A 15,163-nucleotide genomic window follows, 5' to 3' on the forward strand; every position below is an offset into this window, starting at 1 on the left:
TTTCCCTTTATTGCTTCTTTATAGTATATAAAGACAAATTGTTGCATAGGAGCATGTTAAAAGAATAAAGAATTTTATGCAATAGAGAGAATGTGTTCCTTATCAAAAAGAAAACACATGTCCCAGTGAGAACTCAGTGACTGGTAAAGAGAGGTGGTAAACACGGCAGGACATTGCTGTTATAAAACTCTGTTGCTCATGCGTGGTTTACTATATACCATTTGAAACAGTTTAAACATTTATACAACTTTCAGAAAATATATTTTTAAAAGGACCATCTCCAAGTGGCATATTTTTAAATGCTTCCCCCCCCTACCCTCTTTTCCTTAAATATCAGCTCAGTATGTTTCTCTTTTTACAGGAGAAGCTGAGCAAGATTTTTGGCAGGGGGCCTGACCAGTGATATCACTTAGTCTGGGTCTTCCTCTGCCAACTGATGGGGGAGGGAGGGTATGGGGGCCTTTCATAGATTTTAGGCCAGAAGGGACCATTAGATTGTCCAGCCAGACCTCCTGCATAACAAACGCAAAAGAATTACCCCTGCACTGAGCCCAATAGCTTGTTTGACAAAAGCGTATCTTCCAGGGAGGCACCCGGTCTTCATCTGATGGCATCCAGAGATGGAGAATCCAACACTTCACTTGGGAGTTTGTTAATCATCCTTGCTGATAAAATATTGTGCCTTATTTCTGATTTAAATTTGTCTAGCTTTAACTTCCAGCCATTGGTTCTTGTTATGCCGTTCTCCTTTATACATAATAAAGGGTGCAAATAAAACAATGTTTTACTCCACAGTTCAGTAAATGTAACTTTACATTTTTTGAAGTGAAGTAATCAACATATGGTCATTTTAGTGTCTAGTGTTTTACTTCCCATTAAAATGTAAAGTTTTTTTAAGGCCTATCTGCATGCAGAAATTGCCTCAGTTTAACTGAAATTGATTTAAAAACCAATTTAGCTACACCAGTAATAACCCTTGTGTGGACACAGACGCCTAGATTCCAAGGACAGCTCCATCTGCTCTGACCTCCTATAGAGCTCGGGCCATAGAACTTCCCCAAAATAATTCCTAGAGCAGAGCTTTTACAAAACATCCAATCTAGATTTCAAAATGGTCACTGATGGAAAATCCATTGGTAAAAATTGTTCCAAATTGGTAAACTGTAAATTGATGATGTTTGTGCCTGTAACATCACCATCTGACACTAAACCAATACAAGCTGGGTTTTAATCAGTCGAAAGAGCCTCTGCACACAATGTTGCACTTTTTAAAATACACTTTTAAACTGGAGCAACTTCTCATATAGAGCAATCCTTACACATCCAGAGTGATCAGGTTTGAATATGTCCAAATGCACTTAGGGACAGCTAACTAAAAGTGTTTAGGTATCTTTAGTTTAACAGTTCACTAAGGTGCAGCTTTCAAATACAACTCAGTGCCTACAAATGCAGATAGGCACCTACTGGGATTTTCAAAAGCACCTAACTCCCATGGGGTTCAAAATTTTATTTGAAACTACTCCTTGGCACTTACTTGCATCTGTAGGTGCCTAAATATCTTTTAAAATCTGGCCCTACATTTTTAACTCATGATCAGATCTCTGACCCAGAAAGGAGACATGAAACAGCCTTTGCCTCTGTGGGATATTTTACTAAGCAGTAGTGGCCCAGTTATCCTCATGTGAACTATGGTTCCCAAATAGTATTGCCAGAGGTAACTGTGCTGCTCAGGTAGAGTATAGCAGGGGAGGAGTTGGCTATTTGTATAGACTGCAAATCATACAGGGCTTTCTAGACTAAACCAATGCTCACAGTATAGGCTGGATATGTTTACACCATCCCTGTTCAGTTAAGCAGGTTGGTTGCCATGATCTGTGCTAACTGAGGGCTCTGAGTGGTCTTAACGGTTAGCCCCAAGTAGTCCAAAATGGCAAAGGAAAAGGGGCACACCTCTCAGACAGAGATTAATCAGTTTGAGTATGAAGTCTTGAGGTCAGCAATATTTATAGAAGGAGCAATCTTTAAGGGCCTAGAAGATGTGGAGGGGTCATATCTCCTATTTAGTTACAGGAGTAGATCAGTTCTATCTTACCTGTTAATGTATCGGTTGCCGGCACTCAATGCCGAGAGGCAAAACAACAGCAGGGGTTCGTTACCCGGTGTGTTTCACTCAATAATCACAACGGGGTGGAGAAGCAGAAAAATTTATTTGCAGCTGTAAACAAGGTACAGGGAGAATAGAATCTCAAATCCTGCACACCAGAGCAGGTCATTACACACACTTTTATATTCCTTAATGCTACTGCACTACACATCAGCCAATTAAAACTTTGCACAAATACTCTGCCTTCCTTATATGGGTTACAACAATGTTTATTTCCTGCAACCTCTAACAAGCATTCCTAGCAACTTAAAAAAACAGCACATTCTGTCTGGCCTTGTAACTATCTCCTATTATCTTTAACTTGGAGTCAGCAAACCTTATATTATAAGGCATTATCTGCGGCTGCAACATTGTTTTAAGAGCAAAAGAGCTTACTCAAACCAGCCAGGCCTGAATTCTATTAAGGGGGGTTGAGAAGAAGCCCTTAGGCCTTCAGCAGGGAGACCTCCTCGACCCTTATGGCCTTCCATCCCCATGACTTAACAAGTGGCCATGCCCTGGGGTCTCCAACACATCTTTTTGTGAAGTAGCCATCTGCCAAGCAAGAGAGAACTGTGGGGTAGCTCTGCTGCCCTTGCTGTTGGTATCAGGAATGTGCAAATCTCTCCCCCCAGAGGCCAGGTCCTGATCCTTACGAGCACCAAACACCCACATGCTTCCAGAGAAGGGTAAAAACCTGGAGGAATTATTAGAAAAAACTAACAAAACCAAGCCCCAGGAAAGGGATGTCCAGACGGGCAAAAGGCCATTCCATGAGACAGATCTGGTCTATTCTTGTGGAATGGTCCTCTGCCAATCAGGAGAGCAGAGCTGAAAAGCAGAAAGCAGTAGAACAACAGAGAGGGATGATAGAAGAAAAAATGTAGTTCAAACAACTGGAAATTATATAATACTGAACAACAAAAATATAAAACTAACAAAGTAAACAGAATGGATGGTCTGCAAGCTCCTGTGCCCAAAGGAAATGTGTGCAGTGGCCACCTTGTCCACTTTGTAAAGCCTGGCAAACACAGCAAGAGGATCCTAGGAAGCAGCTTTACAATTTTCATAGGAGGTCCTGTTAGTTTTGGCCCACAGGACTGTTAGTGGACCTAGTGGAAGGAGCACAGAATCCAAAGGAAAACAGTTTTTCAAATCATAGATGGCGTTCTAGATTAAACCAATGTACACCCTACAGGCTAAATACATTTACAACATTCTGTTCAGTGAAGTGGATCAGCTGCCATGTTCTGGAATCATAGGATTCTCTGATAGGTACGATGATCAATCTGGAGATTGCAGACGTTACTTGTTGACACTCTACTATAAACATAGGCCAGAAACACATCATACCTTTTGAGGAGGGCTGTCTTGTCTGAGCAGAATTTGTGACTTCTGACCACATGCAGACAATGTAGATTTTTTTTTTTGGTAGGATGGGTGCACAGGCAGAATAAAGGACAATTACCTGACTGACTTGGAATGGAGAATACATTTTGTGTGTTATTTGGGGAGCTGCATGAAGGAAGAGTTATCTGAAGTAAAGTGCTCCAACTTTATTGACCTTTCCCCTTCTCACAGAGGTAACCACCTCAAGGAATGTGACTTTGATAGTGAGAAAGTAGAGGAAAACCTTTCCAATGGTTTGAAGAGGGGCTAACAGAAAGCACAAAGGACCAAAGTAAGACTCCATTTAGCTACCAGACACCTGATAGCTAGTTTGAGACATGAGAAGGTGTTGAAGAAGTGAGACATAAGGATGAACTGCAAAGGTGTCTTTAAAGCCAGTAACATGTAGTGTTCAAGGACTGAAACTTGCACCTGTACCTAAGCTCTGTATTACTGATGAAAAACTATTTATAAATGGTCCTCAGGGTGGAAAGGCCATGGTGTTGGGGAGTGACATTTTGAAGCAGAATGAAGAACCAGGGTCTTCAGGACCAAAAGGAAACAAAGAAAATGACCTTTGTTCAGTCTCCAGGATTTTCTCCACTACCTCTGAGGGAAGATGGAGAGAAGGGAAGGCATATAGTTGATTGAGAATCCATCTGTCCTCCATGCCTGAAAGTCAATGCTTGGAGCAATAGACAAGGAACTGTATGCCAAAGTGGTACACAAACCTAAGGGAGGTTATGGTTTGAGAATATACAGGCCAGAATTGAAGGATTCCCTTGGTATAGGGTTCCTTTGCTGAGCCAGTCTGCCTATCTAACTATCCTTGGACTCAAGTGGCCAAGATGGTCCAATGGATTGTCTCTACTTTGAAAAGGATGTGTAGAGCCCTAATGCAGGTGTGATAATCAGCTTATTGCAATCGTTGATTTCTGCTTGAAATGCTGGAGTAGAAATGAAGATGAGAATGTATTGAATTGCTAGACCCACCACTTTTAGCTCTAAAACATTGATACTTGGGTTCAATTCACACTTGCACCATAGGCCAACAAGGATCTGGTGTCCATATGTGGATCCGTGTCAGTGTGATTCTGGTTGGGGGGAGGAGATACATCAGAGGCTTCCCAGATGTCAGATTTTTCTACAATAGCCACCATCCCAGAGACCCTGGACTTTGGTCAAATGTATTCAGGTCAGACAAGAGACTCCTCCTTATAAACTCAAATTGAGGAAGATTAGGAATGGAATCATTGGCAGTGGGTATAATAGGCCAGAGGAGGCTAAGCCAAGCCTGGCCCTACCCATGTTCCACTAAGATGGCGGAAGCTCAGCTCCTGCAGAAGGCCAGCAGGCAGCTGAGGCTGGCCCTGAGGCTGGTGGGCAACCCGGCACTGGGGTTGACGCTGAGGGCAATTGGCGGGCTGGTACTGGAGCCGGTACTGGGGCCGGCTAGCGATCTGGTGCTGGCTGGCAGCCTGGGGAGGTTCGGCCAGGGCTCCTCTGGCCACGGGGGGTTTCTCGGGGCTCTAGCGGATGTGGGGCAGTAAGGGCAGGGCCTTGGGCAGAAGGGGCAGGACCAAGTGACTAGCCTTCCCGAAGGAGGGGCTCACATTCCACCCATAAACAGAAGAAGTCCCAATACATAATATGGTTCTCTGTACCGTGTTTGCAGAGGTGAGCATTTGTGATCTGCATAGTTGGAAAGCAGGCCTGGACCCGTGATCTGCATAGTTGGAAAGCAGGCCTGGAACCATGTCCTAGATCTTAGAGACTTTGCTGGATAGAAGGAGGACTAGGTCCTTCTGAGTCGTGAATCTGACTGTCTGGTAAATCAGATCCTGAGAGAGAAACAGAAATTTTTCTCTAACGGTTGATGATGAACCCATGATCAGGGAGGAAAGTGATAACTTGATTGAGATGAGTTTGAGAAAGATGGAAGAGCACAGCTTGACTAGGAAGTCTTTCAGATCATGAAAAATATGGATGTCTTCCTTTCTCACAGTCATCAGCAACTGGAAACCACACAGCAGGAGGAGGGAGAGGCAATGAAAGGACAAATGAGGAGGCTGTATACTGGTAGTGTTTAGTCAAAGCAAACGCATAGCAACTTGTAGTGAGCTGGGTGACTAGACATCTATAAGTAGGCCTCTTTGAGATGCTTTGAACACAAAGGGTTCTGAGGGAAAAAATCCTGGAGGAACAAAACTAAGGTTTCTATCCTGAATCTGGAGTCCCAAAAGGGGCTGTATAGGAGAGAGGGGTGTCTGTCAATATGGCTAGAGAGACACAGGGCACTGGATCTGAGGGACTGTTTATGAAACAGGTTTCACAGAGGAGGAAAGGAAGGCCATATTGGGTGGCAACAGGCCGAGGGTGTGCTATAGAGGAACTTCATGGAGGTTTCAAATGGTGTCAGCTGGCCAAATGCTGTTGTGATGAACTGGTTCTTCAAAGTGCTCAGCTATTATTGCTGATGAGAGCTGGCACTTTTTCTAACAACTTAAAACTGCTCTTGTATCTTGAAACACTTCTTGAAGGCTTCTCCCCTAAGGCCATCCAAAGCCAAAGTGACTGGATCCCATAGGCTATAAAGATGGCAGGGAAGAAAGTAGTGGGGGTGGCACGGGGTAGACATAGAAAAGTTCCTGGTAGAAACAAAGAACTGCACAAGCAGCCAGCTTGCTGCTGAAGGCAGAGAGACTGGGAGTTCAGAATCATGTAGGGCTGAAAGGACCGCAAAAGGTCATCTAGTCCAAACTGGTGTGAAACTGGATTTTAAGGACCAGATGTTCATGCTCAGAAAGATGTGTGTACGTTCCCAACATTAAAAGCAAGTGGGCACAGATACCCAGCAGTTCTCTCTGGTATAAGAACAGGCCACTCCATGAAAATGTACATTTTACCAACACCATGCAGGAGGGAGGAGGAGGAATCTTATGTTATCATTTGTAATAAGCAATCAGGGACTGCTAAAGCGTAATGCATTTCTTCGAATATCAACCCCCAGTTTGCCTCCATAATCAAATCAATGCCTACCATATATCAGAGTCCTATCCAGTGTACCCTCTGCTCTCTCTAGAATGACACATCTGATTATAATATGTTTTCATTTGAATAATCTACTGTATTTTGATATAAAACAAAACTGTATACTATATATATGCATACATATGTATGGTTTTACAGTGCAGAGTTTTAGCTTCTCTCAAACATATACTTGTAACCCGTCAGTAAACTATCTAGTGTACAGTAACTTTATGAAATCCTATTAGTTCCTGGAAATAGGTTCAAGTGTTATTTGGACTAGATCTGTACAACTGGAGGTTTTCTACAACCTGAGCAATACTCAGCTACCTTCGTTTGGGAAAAGAGTAAACCATAGTCACCAGATCATAGATATACCTTCCCTTTAATTTTCCTTCTTTGTCTGTGTGTCTCTTAAACTATAAAGCTAAAATGGATTTTAAACCATTAGGGATTTTTCGGCAATTTAAGTCCCAATTCCCTATAGAATTAATTCTGAATCCTTTGACATTAAGAGGTATGAAAAAGAATAGTATTGAGACTTTGGGTTTTTTTTAAATGTTTGAATAACGTTGAGAAAAAGTTGGCATTTCCCTCTTTTCTCTTGGCTGTGCTTTACACAGATAGTGAACACCAGACAGCTTCCAACATATCTACAGACTGAGCTAACTTAAAAAATATGTATGTTTGTATGAAACAAGGCAAAGAAACACTCTTTAAGCCACACTTTTTTAGATGGATCTGCCATCTTAGGCAAGGGCTGTGGCAATACAAAATCAATAAAAATTTCCCACACCCCCAATTCCCACATGGTGCCTGCAGCCATATGCATGTTACTCATGGTGCGATCCTTTGGCAGGAGCCCCAATTGGGGGACAGGTACACCTGGAAGTGGGGGGAAAAAGGGCAGTTCAAGAGGATCCCCAACCTGCGCAGCATTGAAACCTGGCTTCTGGGGTCGCAGCATCATGTAGTTTTGGCTGAGCAGCACCTTCACATAGGGGCTGCCGAGCCAAACTTCAGTGGTGCTACCATCGATATACCGTTCACTCAAGAGATTTGTGCATGCCCTCTAATTGGTAGCTACTGCTCTAAAACGTTCTGTGGCACATGGCGAGGAGAATGGCTTCGGCAGTGCGCCTCTGTGGAGGCAATGAAGACATGGAGAACTTGACGCGTTTCTTCATTCCAATGCTTTCTTGGACATGATGTTGTTGAATGAGGGCCTGATCTGTGCCTGAGTGATATATTTAAAATAGAGAGAGAAAAACTCTGGTGCTCCAGCTGCTTTAACAGGTTATACACTGGACTTACAAGTTACATGCACTCTGATTAGGCGGATCATAATGATTTTCCCATTGGAAAGTGATGTGTGCTACAGCATAAAAGGAGGCGTTTGTTGTATCAGGGCATCCCTAATATACAAAAGCCTTATGGAGGGAAGAATCCATGCACTACACTTTATGAAACTTCATAGAAAACTATAATGTATGTTTCTACTGAGAAACATTGTACAGTGGGAAGCATGTATTACTTGGCTGGAACATACATACCAGCTCTCCATAGATTCTAAGGCAGAGGTCCCCAAAATGTGGGGTGCGCCCCCCTGGGAGGGTGTGTGGCAAGACCTTCGGTGGGGAGGCAGCGGGTCTGGGCCAGCCCCCATGGTGGGGGGGGAGGGAGCGCCACCCAGCTCCTCTCTGCCCTGAGCTCTGCTCTGGCCCCGCCCCCAGCCATTGCCTCGGCTCCCGTCCCCATGCCTGGCCCCATCTCCAGCCTCAGCACAGCTCTGCACGTGGCTTGGGGCCTAGCTGTGGCTTCACTCCTGCCTGGGACCAAGGTTGGAAGCAGGAAGGGGCGGGGACCAGGTGCGAAACTGCACCTTGCCGCAGGCCCAGCTACTGGCTCCCATCACAGCCTGGTTGCGACTCCACTCCCGCCCCAGGCCGCAGCTCAGTCCCCAGCCCCATCCCTGCGGCCCCAGCCTTGGCCCCCTTACTTCTGTTTAGGTCACCCCCTCTCCAGCCTCTCCCAGCTCCAGGAGGGGACTGGGGGGGCTCGGCCCTCAAAAGTTTGGGGATTTCTGTTCTAAGGCCAGAAGGGACCATTGTGATCATCTAGTCTCACCTCCTATATAGCACCGGACGTTGAACTTTCCCAAAATAATTCCTGAAGCATACCATTCGCCTGCTTCATTTCTATTTGTTCACTGCTCATAGCCTACTTTTTTAAATAATAGTTTCTAAACATTGAAAGTTTCCATTGGAGAGAATAGGACTATGCATTTAACACTGCAATAAATAAAACTCACAACTAGGCAAAGTAAAGTGTTACTACCGGATGGTTTTAGCGGATCCAATATACACTATATTGTGATTTTTTTAAAATTAAATTTATTCTTGGAATTTTTAAAGTAATTTAATATAAGTGAATTAAAGTGAGCAAATGCCCTTGATTTGATTTGGTGCGAATTAACCTAAGGAAGACAGTAATCCGATTTGTTTTGGTTGGCAATATGCTGTAATGAGAACATGCCTAACCACCCACCAATTCAAGGAACAGCAGCCAATATGAGTCAGATCAGAGGACTCATTTACTTATTACCGGCATTTATTTAAGTAAATCAAGGGTGATGAAATGTGAAATTAATGTTATGTTGATGGATTCCAAATGCAACCTGAACAAAGCATGTTAACCTCCTGAAAAGTGCAGGAAACAAAATGCGTTTTTAGGAAAACACATTTAGTGACCAAACTTGAGCCAAGTCTGGCTATTTTCTTCATTCATGTTTGAAAATACAAAGCATCCTTCGTTGAAGCAATAAACAATTAACTTGTGTAACCTATATCAATGGGTATGGTAGTTTTGATGTGTTTTTTTTATGAATATAATACATACATAATCCTAGGTTTAATATTTTATTTCAATGCCATTGTATGTTATGCAGAATAAATTCTGTAATGTTACATCCACTGTGACATCAAATAAAATGTGAACTAGTTTGCATAGGTTAATATTTTGGGCAGCATGAATGTTGCTCTAGTCCACCCAGGTTTAAAGATTCACAGTGCAGAGGAAAAACAGGAATTAAAGCATTTCTACTAAAATATATTTTAATAGCTGGTGTTAACTTTTTGCATAACAAAAGCCAAATTATGTTGATACATCATATGATCCAGTAATAATCCCCATCCTTTGAAAAAAACAAGTGTTTCCTTCATAACCGTATACTCCCAAAAAACATACAGTTTTGCAAAGTAACTAGAACTCTACACACTTTTAAGCAAATATAAGCTAAATTGTGCAGCGGTTCATTTTTGCTTTTTATATCACACTGCAAAAACCAACATCTGAGAGAGTTTCCACACCATGCTAATCAATGTTAATACAGTCAGTGCTGCTTTCTGATGGTTTAGCAACTTGTAATATTGAACTAGATATGATTGTAATGCTACAGTATATAACTTATTTTCCTCCTAAAATAAAAAAAATGTTTCAACAGCAATCGGATTACAACTTAGATACAATATGCAAACGCTATATATCAGACACAAAAGCATATGAAATTCATTTGAATATACTGTAGTGGTGCAGGCAATTAAAGAAAGAAATATAGCTCCACATTTTCTTTCAGAGGGGTGATGAGATTTGAGGTGTGGTTTCTATGGTATAAAGATTGGAGAATGATTGCTAAAGCACTGTAGAATGTTTTATCCTTTTAACTCACCAGCAGTTTGCTCTTGCCAGCACAAAGCACTAGAGTGTATGTAGTTGTATGTAGATCTATGTTTAGAAAGCATCTTTAGCTTGTTTCTGTGTGGTATTTAAATATTTACTAACTACATCTTATACCATATTTCATACAGAATGTTATTCAAAATAGTTCAAATTGAGCAGATTTTATTCTTTATATCACATTCTGCCCAACACTTCTGTGTTTCTGGTTGTTTTATAAGGAAAGGTGATGTACCATCACTGTACAATAAAAACTAAAATTAACTTCTTGGCCAAGCACTAGAGGCCTTCCAAGTCCCCAGGGAACTTTTAGGAAGGACACACATATCAAGAAGACAATCCATTAAAGTGATTCACTGTCGAGCCCTAACCTTGCTTAACTGGTGTGTGGTAGTCACTGTGGTCACGAGAAGCGCATTTCAATATTAAATACGAATATGCTATAATGGAACTTTACAACTGTAGTATTCATAATCGTAGCTTTGTTTAGAAAAAGGCTAAATGGGGATGTATGTATAATGAACAGCAAGATGCCCTGTATTAGTATCTTATATACTGTATTATATTTATACTTGTGTTCTTGAAGAATAATAGCACATTACAGTGCCCTTATTTTTCTAACACTTGAATGGGGATGAGTGAACTCCAAGCTGAATTATGGAATTCTGAGATGATTGTGTCCAGAATTTACTTATTTCCCTCCCCAGTCAGATGCTGTTCACGTGTGCAATGTACGAAGTAAGGGTGATACACTGTGGTAAAATAAAAGAATTAGGTTTTATCTTCCTTGCTTGTCAGACAATTTAAAGGTGGAAAAAGCGGTATCTGGCATTTACTTCTCCCAACACTCCACAGTATATCAGCAGGGCTTCACAAACTCCTTGTAAGAATTGTACTTACAAATTGTGGTGGTTGAACTGAGGATCTATGGATTACAAGTTGTAGCTCTCATAAAACATTTTGATATCCAGGCCCTAATTACTTTGTATATTGGGTACCACCGCTAAGAACAGTGCTCTATAATTAGAATTCATTTTCCCAGATATCAAAAACCAGAAAACCATTCCAAATGAACAAAAATTACTAAACGCATGCATTACAAAAAATTTACTACGCAAATGAATCATTTTAAACTGAGCACATTAATTATGCTGATATACCATTCTCAAGAGAAACAGGATTCACATACTCTTTTGTTTTCTTGACCGTTTTTTATTTTGAAAATTGCTTTAGGTGCTTTGCCAGGCTATAGGATATTCAGATTCATAAAGGTAGTTTTGTTTCCATTGTTTAGCATATCATAGTCTTCTAACCTGATAAAATGTTTATTTCCTGATTTAGCTTGTTACCATATATAGTGTTAGATATCCCTCTCCCAAGCTGAGAAGAATGCTAGTGTGGTTATGGGTTTGTCTGTCTGTTTTCAAAGACACTAAAAATGGCAACTTGATGCTATATATATGTGCTCCCTCTGTTTCTTCTGATTCATATCTCTTTAGCATACTGACAACTTATTTTTGCCATTGTCAGCACTTCGGAGCTAGTACAAGACCAAAGCAGCAAATGATATCCAGTTCTGCCTCAGACATCATCAGAAAAATTTTCCAACCATTATAAATTGTAATTCTTCCCCCTGTTACTGATGGCTGGTGATGATGACTGATACAGACATAGACGGCTTTTCAGATCACATTTAGGCTGAGCTTAAAGTGTCCGGAATTTAAATGAAGCTGTTTGACTTGCCAAGCTAGCAAATTTGACATGGAAGACACCAATAAAGAATAAGGGCCTGTTGCTGCAGCTGCTCCATGTACAAAACTCCCAAGGCTTCTGCAGAATTTTAAAACCACAGTGTAGTTATAACAGATGTGCCTAATATGGAAGATCAAGGTTTCACATTTACAGAGCCATTTTTCTTGCTTCTAACCACTCTCTGAAGTTAATTTCTGCTGGGGAGCTTCACCCATGAAATTCTTTGTCTGACAAGAAAATACACTTGTCCCACTTACTTTTCAATATTTATGGTCTACTCTTTTTTTAAAAAAAACACAATCCTAGAAATGTACTTTTCTTTGTCTTGCAGCATGGGATTTTCTCCCTTACTAACAATACAATGGAAGTGAAGGAGCTTGCTGCCTTTTAACTGTGTGCAAAGCAGAATTGGCAGGTGTCTTGCACTGGTGGGTTGCTTTTAACATAATGAATACTTAACTGCCTTCCTTCATTATTGTTAAATGAAATAATGCAGGCAGGCTGACTTTTTGAAATCAGAAATAGAAAATTCTCTATAAATACAGCATAAATTTAATTCAATTTTTAAAAACTAAAACATACAGGAAGGCCAGTGCAGCTTCAAAACTCTGGATGGCTACTAAACGGCTACCATCTTTAATTCACATCTGAGTACAGAAAAAAAAATTGTTCCTTAAACGCACACACATACACATGCACCAACTCGCCCATGACACTTTACATGATTTTGTGCTCCCTCTGACTTAGGACCTGATCCTGTAAGAGAACGGCAAGGGAGGAATACTGTATCCACACAGAGCTCAATGAGCAGGATCAGGGCCACGTGATATTGCGACTAGCTGTTGTGCCCCAATGATAAGAATCACACCTGGATCCTTCAGTCTTGACCACAAGCCAATGGACAACAGAAATAAAATACCTGGCAGTTTGTGGGTAACAAAATGATCAGGCCTGTAATGTTTATACTGTTTCCTACTAATGGCTTAGCTGATCCAAAGTTGAAAGAGAATATACTCACTTTAGTTTTCCTTTTTCATCTTACTTTGAATGGAGTTTAAGGTGGAAGAGAAGTATTAGAAAGCCAAAACGGAATCTTTTGCGTAAACAATTTGGGACAATAATATTTCCATTTTTGGTACTGAATCCTGGAATCAAAGTACTTTTTTATGCAGGAATAAAGAACTTGGTTGGATCTAAAGATCAATCTTAGGAGCTAAAACATAGTCTATAGCTTTCCTTTTGCTGACTGCCTCATAATATTCACCAGCTTTTCCTCTTTTTGGTTTTGGGGAAGAAGCTGGAATGAGAGTGGTAGGATTTTTGTTTGTTTAGTTTTTGCTTTGGTGGAAGCTATGAGAAAAAAATAAACTCAATAGCAGTCAATGAAGTTTGTCTTTCTTTAATCATTCGGTGAACATATAACCCATTTTTGGACAACCAACTGATGTCACAACTAGAGCCAGTGTTTTGGAAGGAACTTAAGCAGTAGGCCATTGAACTGTAACGTATCATAAAATCAGAGCTCCTCTCAACTTTTCTACACAGGTGCAGGACTCCCTTGCAGCAGGGGTGGGTACATGTCGGTTTTATCACCAAAGCAGACATTAAGCAAGTCACTTGTGGGAAGAATGAAGGCTGTAGCTATAAGCTTCATGAGGCCACATAGTATATAGCCCTAAGACTGGCTATTTACAGCAGGATAGTTAAGGATAAAGGATGTAATGGAAATTGTTTGTACAGTGCTTTGAAGATGGACATTGCTATCTAAATGTTAAGTATTATTTAATGTATGCAGTGTTGCTGTAGCTATGTCAGGCCCAGGATATTAGAGAGACAAGGTGGGTGAGGTAATATCTTTCACTGGACCAGCTTCTGTTTGTCAGAGAGAGAAAACTTTTGAGCTTGAAGAAGATCTCTGTGTAAGCTCAAAAGCTTGTCTCTCTCACCAACAGAAGTTGATCCATTGAAACATATTACCTCACCCACCTGGTCTCTCAATTATTATTTAAGGGAAACAGAAGAGGTGGCAATTTGGCTCTGCACTCTGAACAGTGCCAGTGGGAAATATGTTGTGGAAAACACAGATTTGCCATGAATCAAGGCACAATCAAAACTGATGGATTGGGAAGCAAGTAAAACTGACAGGAGATAAGGGCACAGTCATGAAGGAGAGCCAGTGTAAGACCCAGGAATGAGTGCGGTTGTGTGGGCAAGTGAGAGTTGGGAACTTTCACTGTCAAGAGACAGACCTTTGTTTCTTGTAAGGCTGCTGGGCAGTAGGATTTTTACCAGCACATTATCTGCTGTTACTTAAAAGGCTGAATTATCCAGTCATCATTTTTACTGGGACATTAAATGCTCTATGTTAAACAGCTTTAAAAATTATTAGAATGTATTACTAAATTGAAAGTATTAGCCTCTTGTGATCTTAAAGTGACATAAGAAAAGAATCCATGTTATGGTTACGTTTAAACAAGAATCTCAGAAAAAGACATTTCTCCTTTATAGCTAAGGGATGGAAACCTTTACATAATAGGCAGCACCGGGCTTTCACATATGTCTTTTGTTCTTACAAAGTATTATTATAAGCTATACTGTTTGGATATGTGTGTCAGATTGTGATTCTTACATCAAATTGTTATATTAGTGATAAAGTAATGAACATAGGGTCTTAAAAGTTTCTTCTGAGTATTTTGTTTCAAAAGGTTAAGTTTTGAGTAAATCAGAATAAAGCTCAAAGGACTAGGGACAAAAATTAGTTAACATACTCAATGTAATTTGCTGGAAGCATTCCTGTTTTCCCAGTTCTCTGAACAGTACCATACATCCAGCCATCATCAATTGGTTGCACATTGATGATATAGTCCCCATCCCTGAAGGAAACTTCATCTTCATCTTGAGCACTGTAGTCATACATAGCTCTGTATGTTCTCTGTTGAAGGAAAAGAAACAGGGCCATGAAGAATCCACCATTGACAGACATTGCTTCTCTGCCTCATACATATACACACAACACTATCTTTAGTAAGCTGAAATATAGAATTCAAACCCACATGCAGAGAGAGTGCAGTCTATACTATCTAAGAGATATATGCTGAATAGAACTGGATGGACTAT

General features: G+C 40.8%; 1 protein-coding gene across 10 annotated transcripts in view; it reads right to left on the bottom strand.

Moving 5' to 3' along the window:
- Positions 1-9,654: 9,654 nt before the first annotated feature.
- Positions 9,655-15,163, bottom strand: part of NEBL (nebulette) — a 411,963-nt gene continuing 406,454 nt past the window's right edge. For all 10 annotated transcript variants that reach the window (XM_048837965.2, XM_048837966.2, XM_075125905.1 and 7 more), the window contains one exon: positions 9,655-14,978. In XM_048837965.2, the coding sequence (XP_048693922.1) occupies positions 14,802-14,978 (177 nt within the window). In that variant the 3' untranslated portion in view covers positions 9,655-14,801. The remainder of the gene's footprint in view (positions 14,979-15,163) is intronic.

The sequence above is a fragment of the Caretta caretta genome, chromosome 2, assembly GCF_965140235.1.
Source record: "Caretta caretta isolate rCarCar2 chromosome 2, rCarCar1.hap1, whole genome shotgun sequence".
In the NCBI taxonomy this organism is placed as follows: Eukaryota; Metazoa; Chordata; order Testudines; family Cheloniidae; genus Caretta; species Caretta caretta.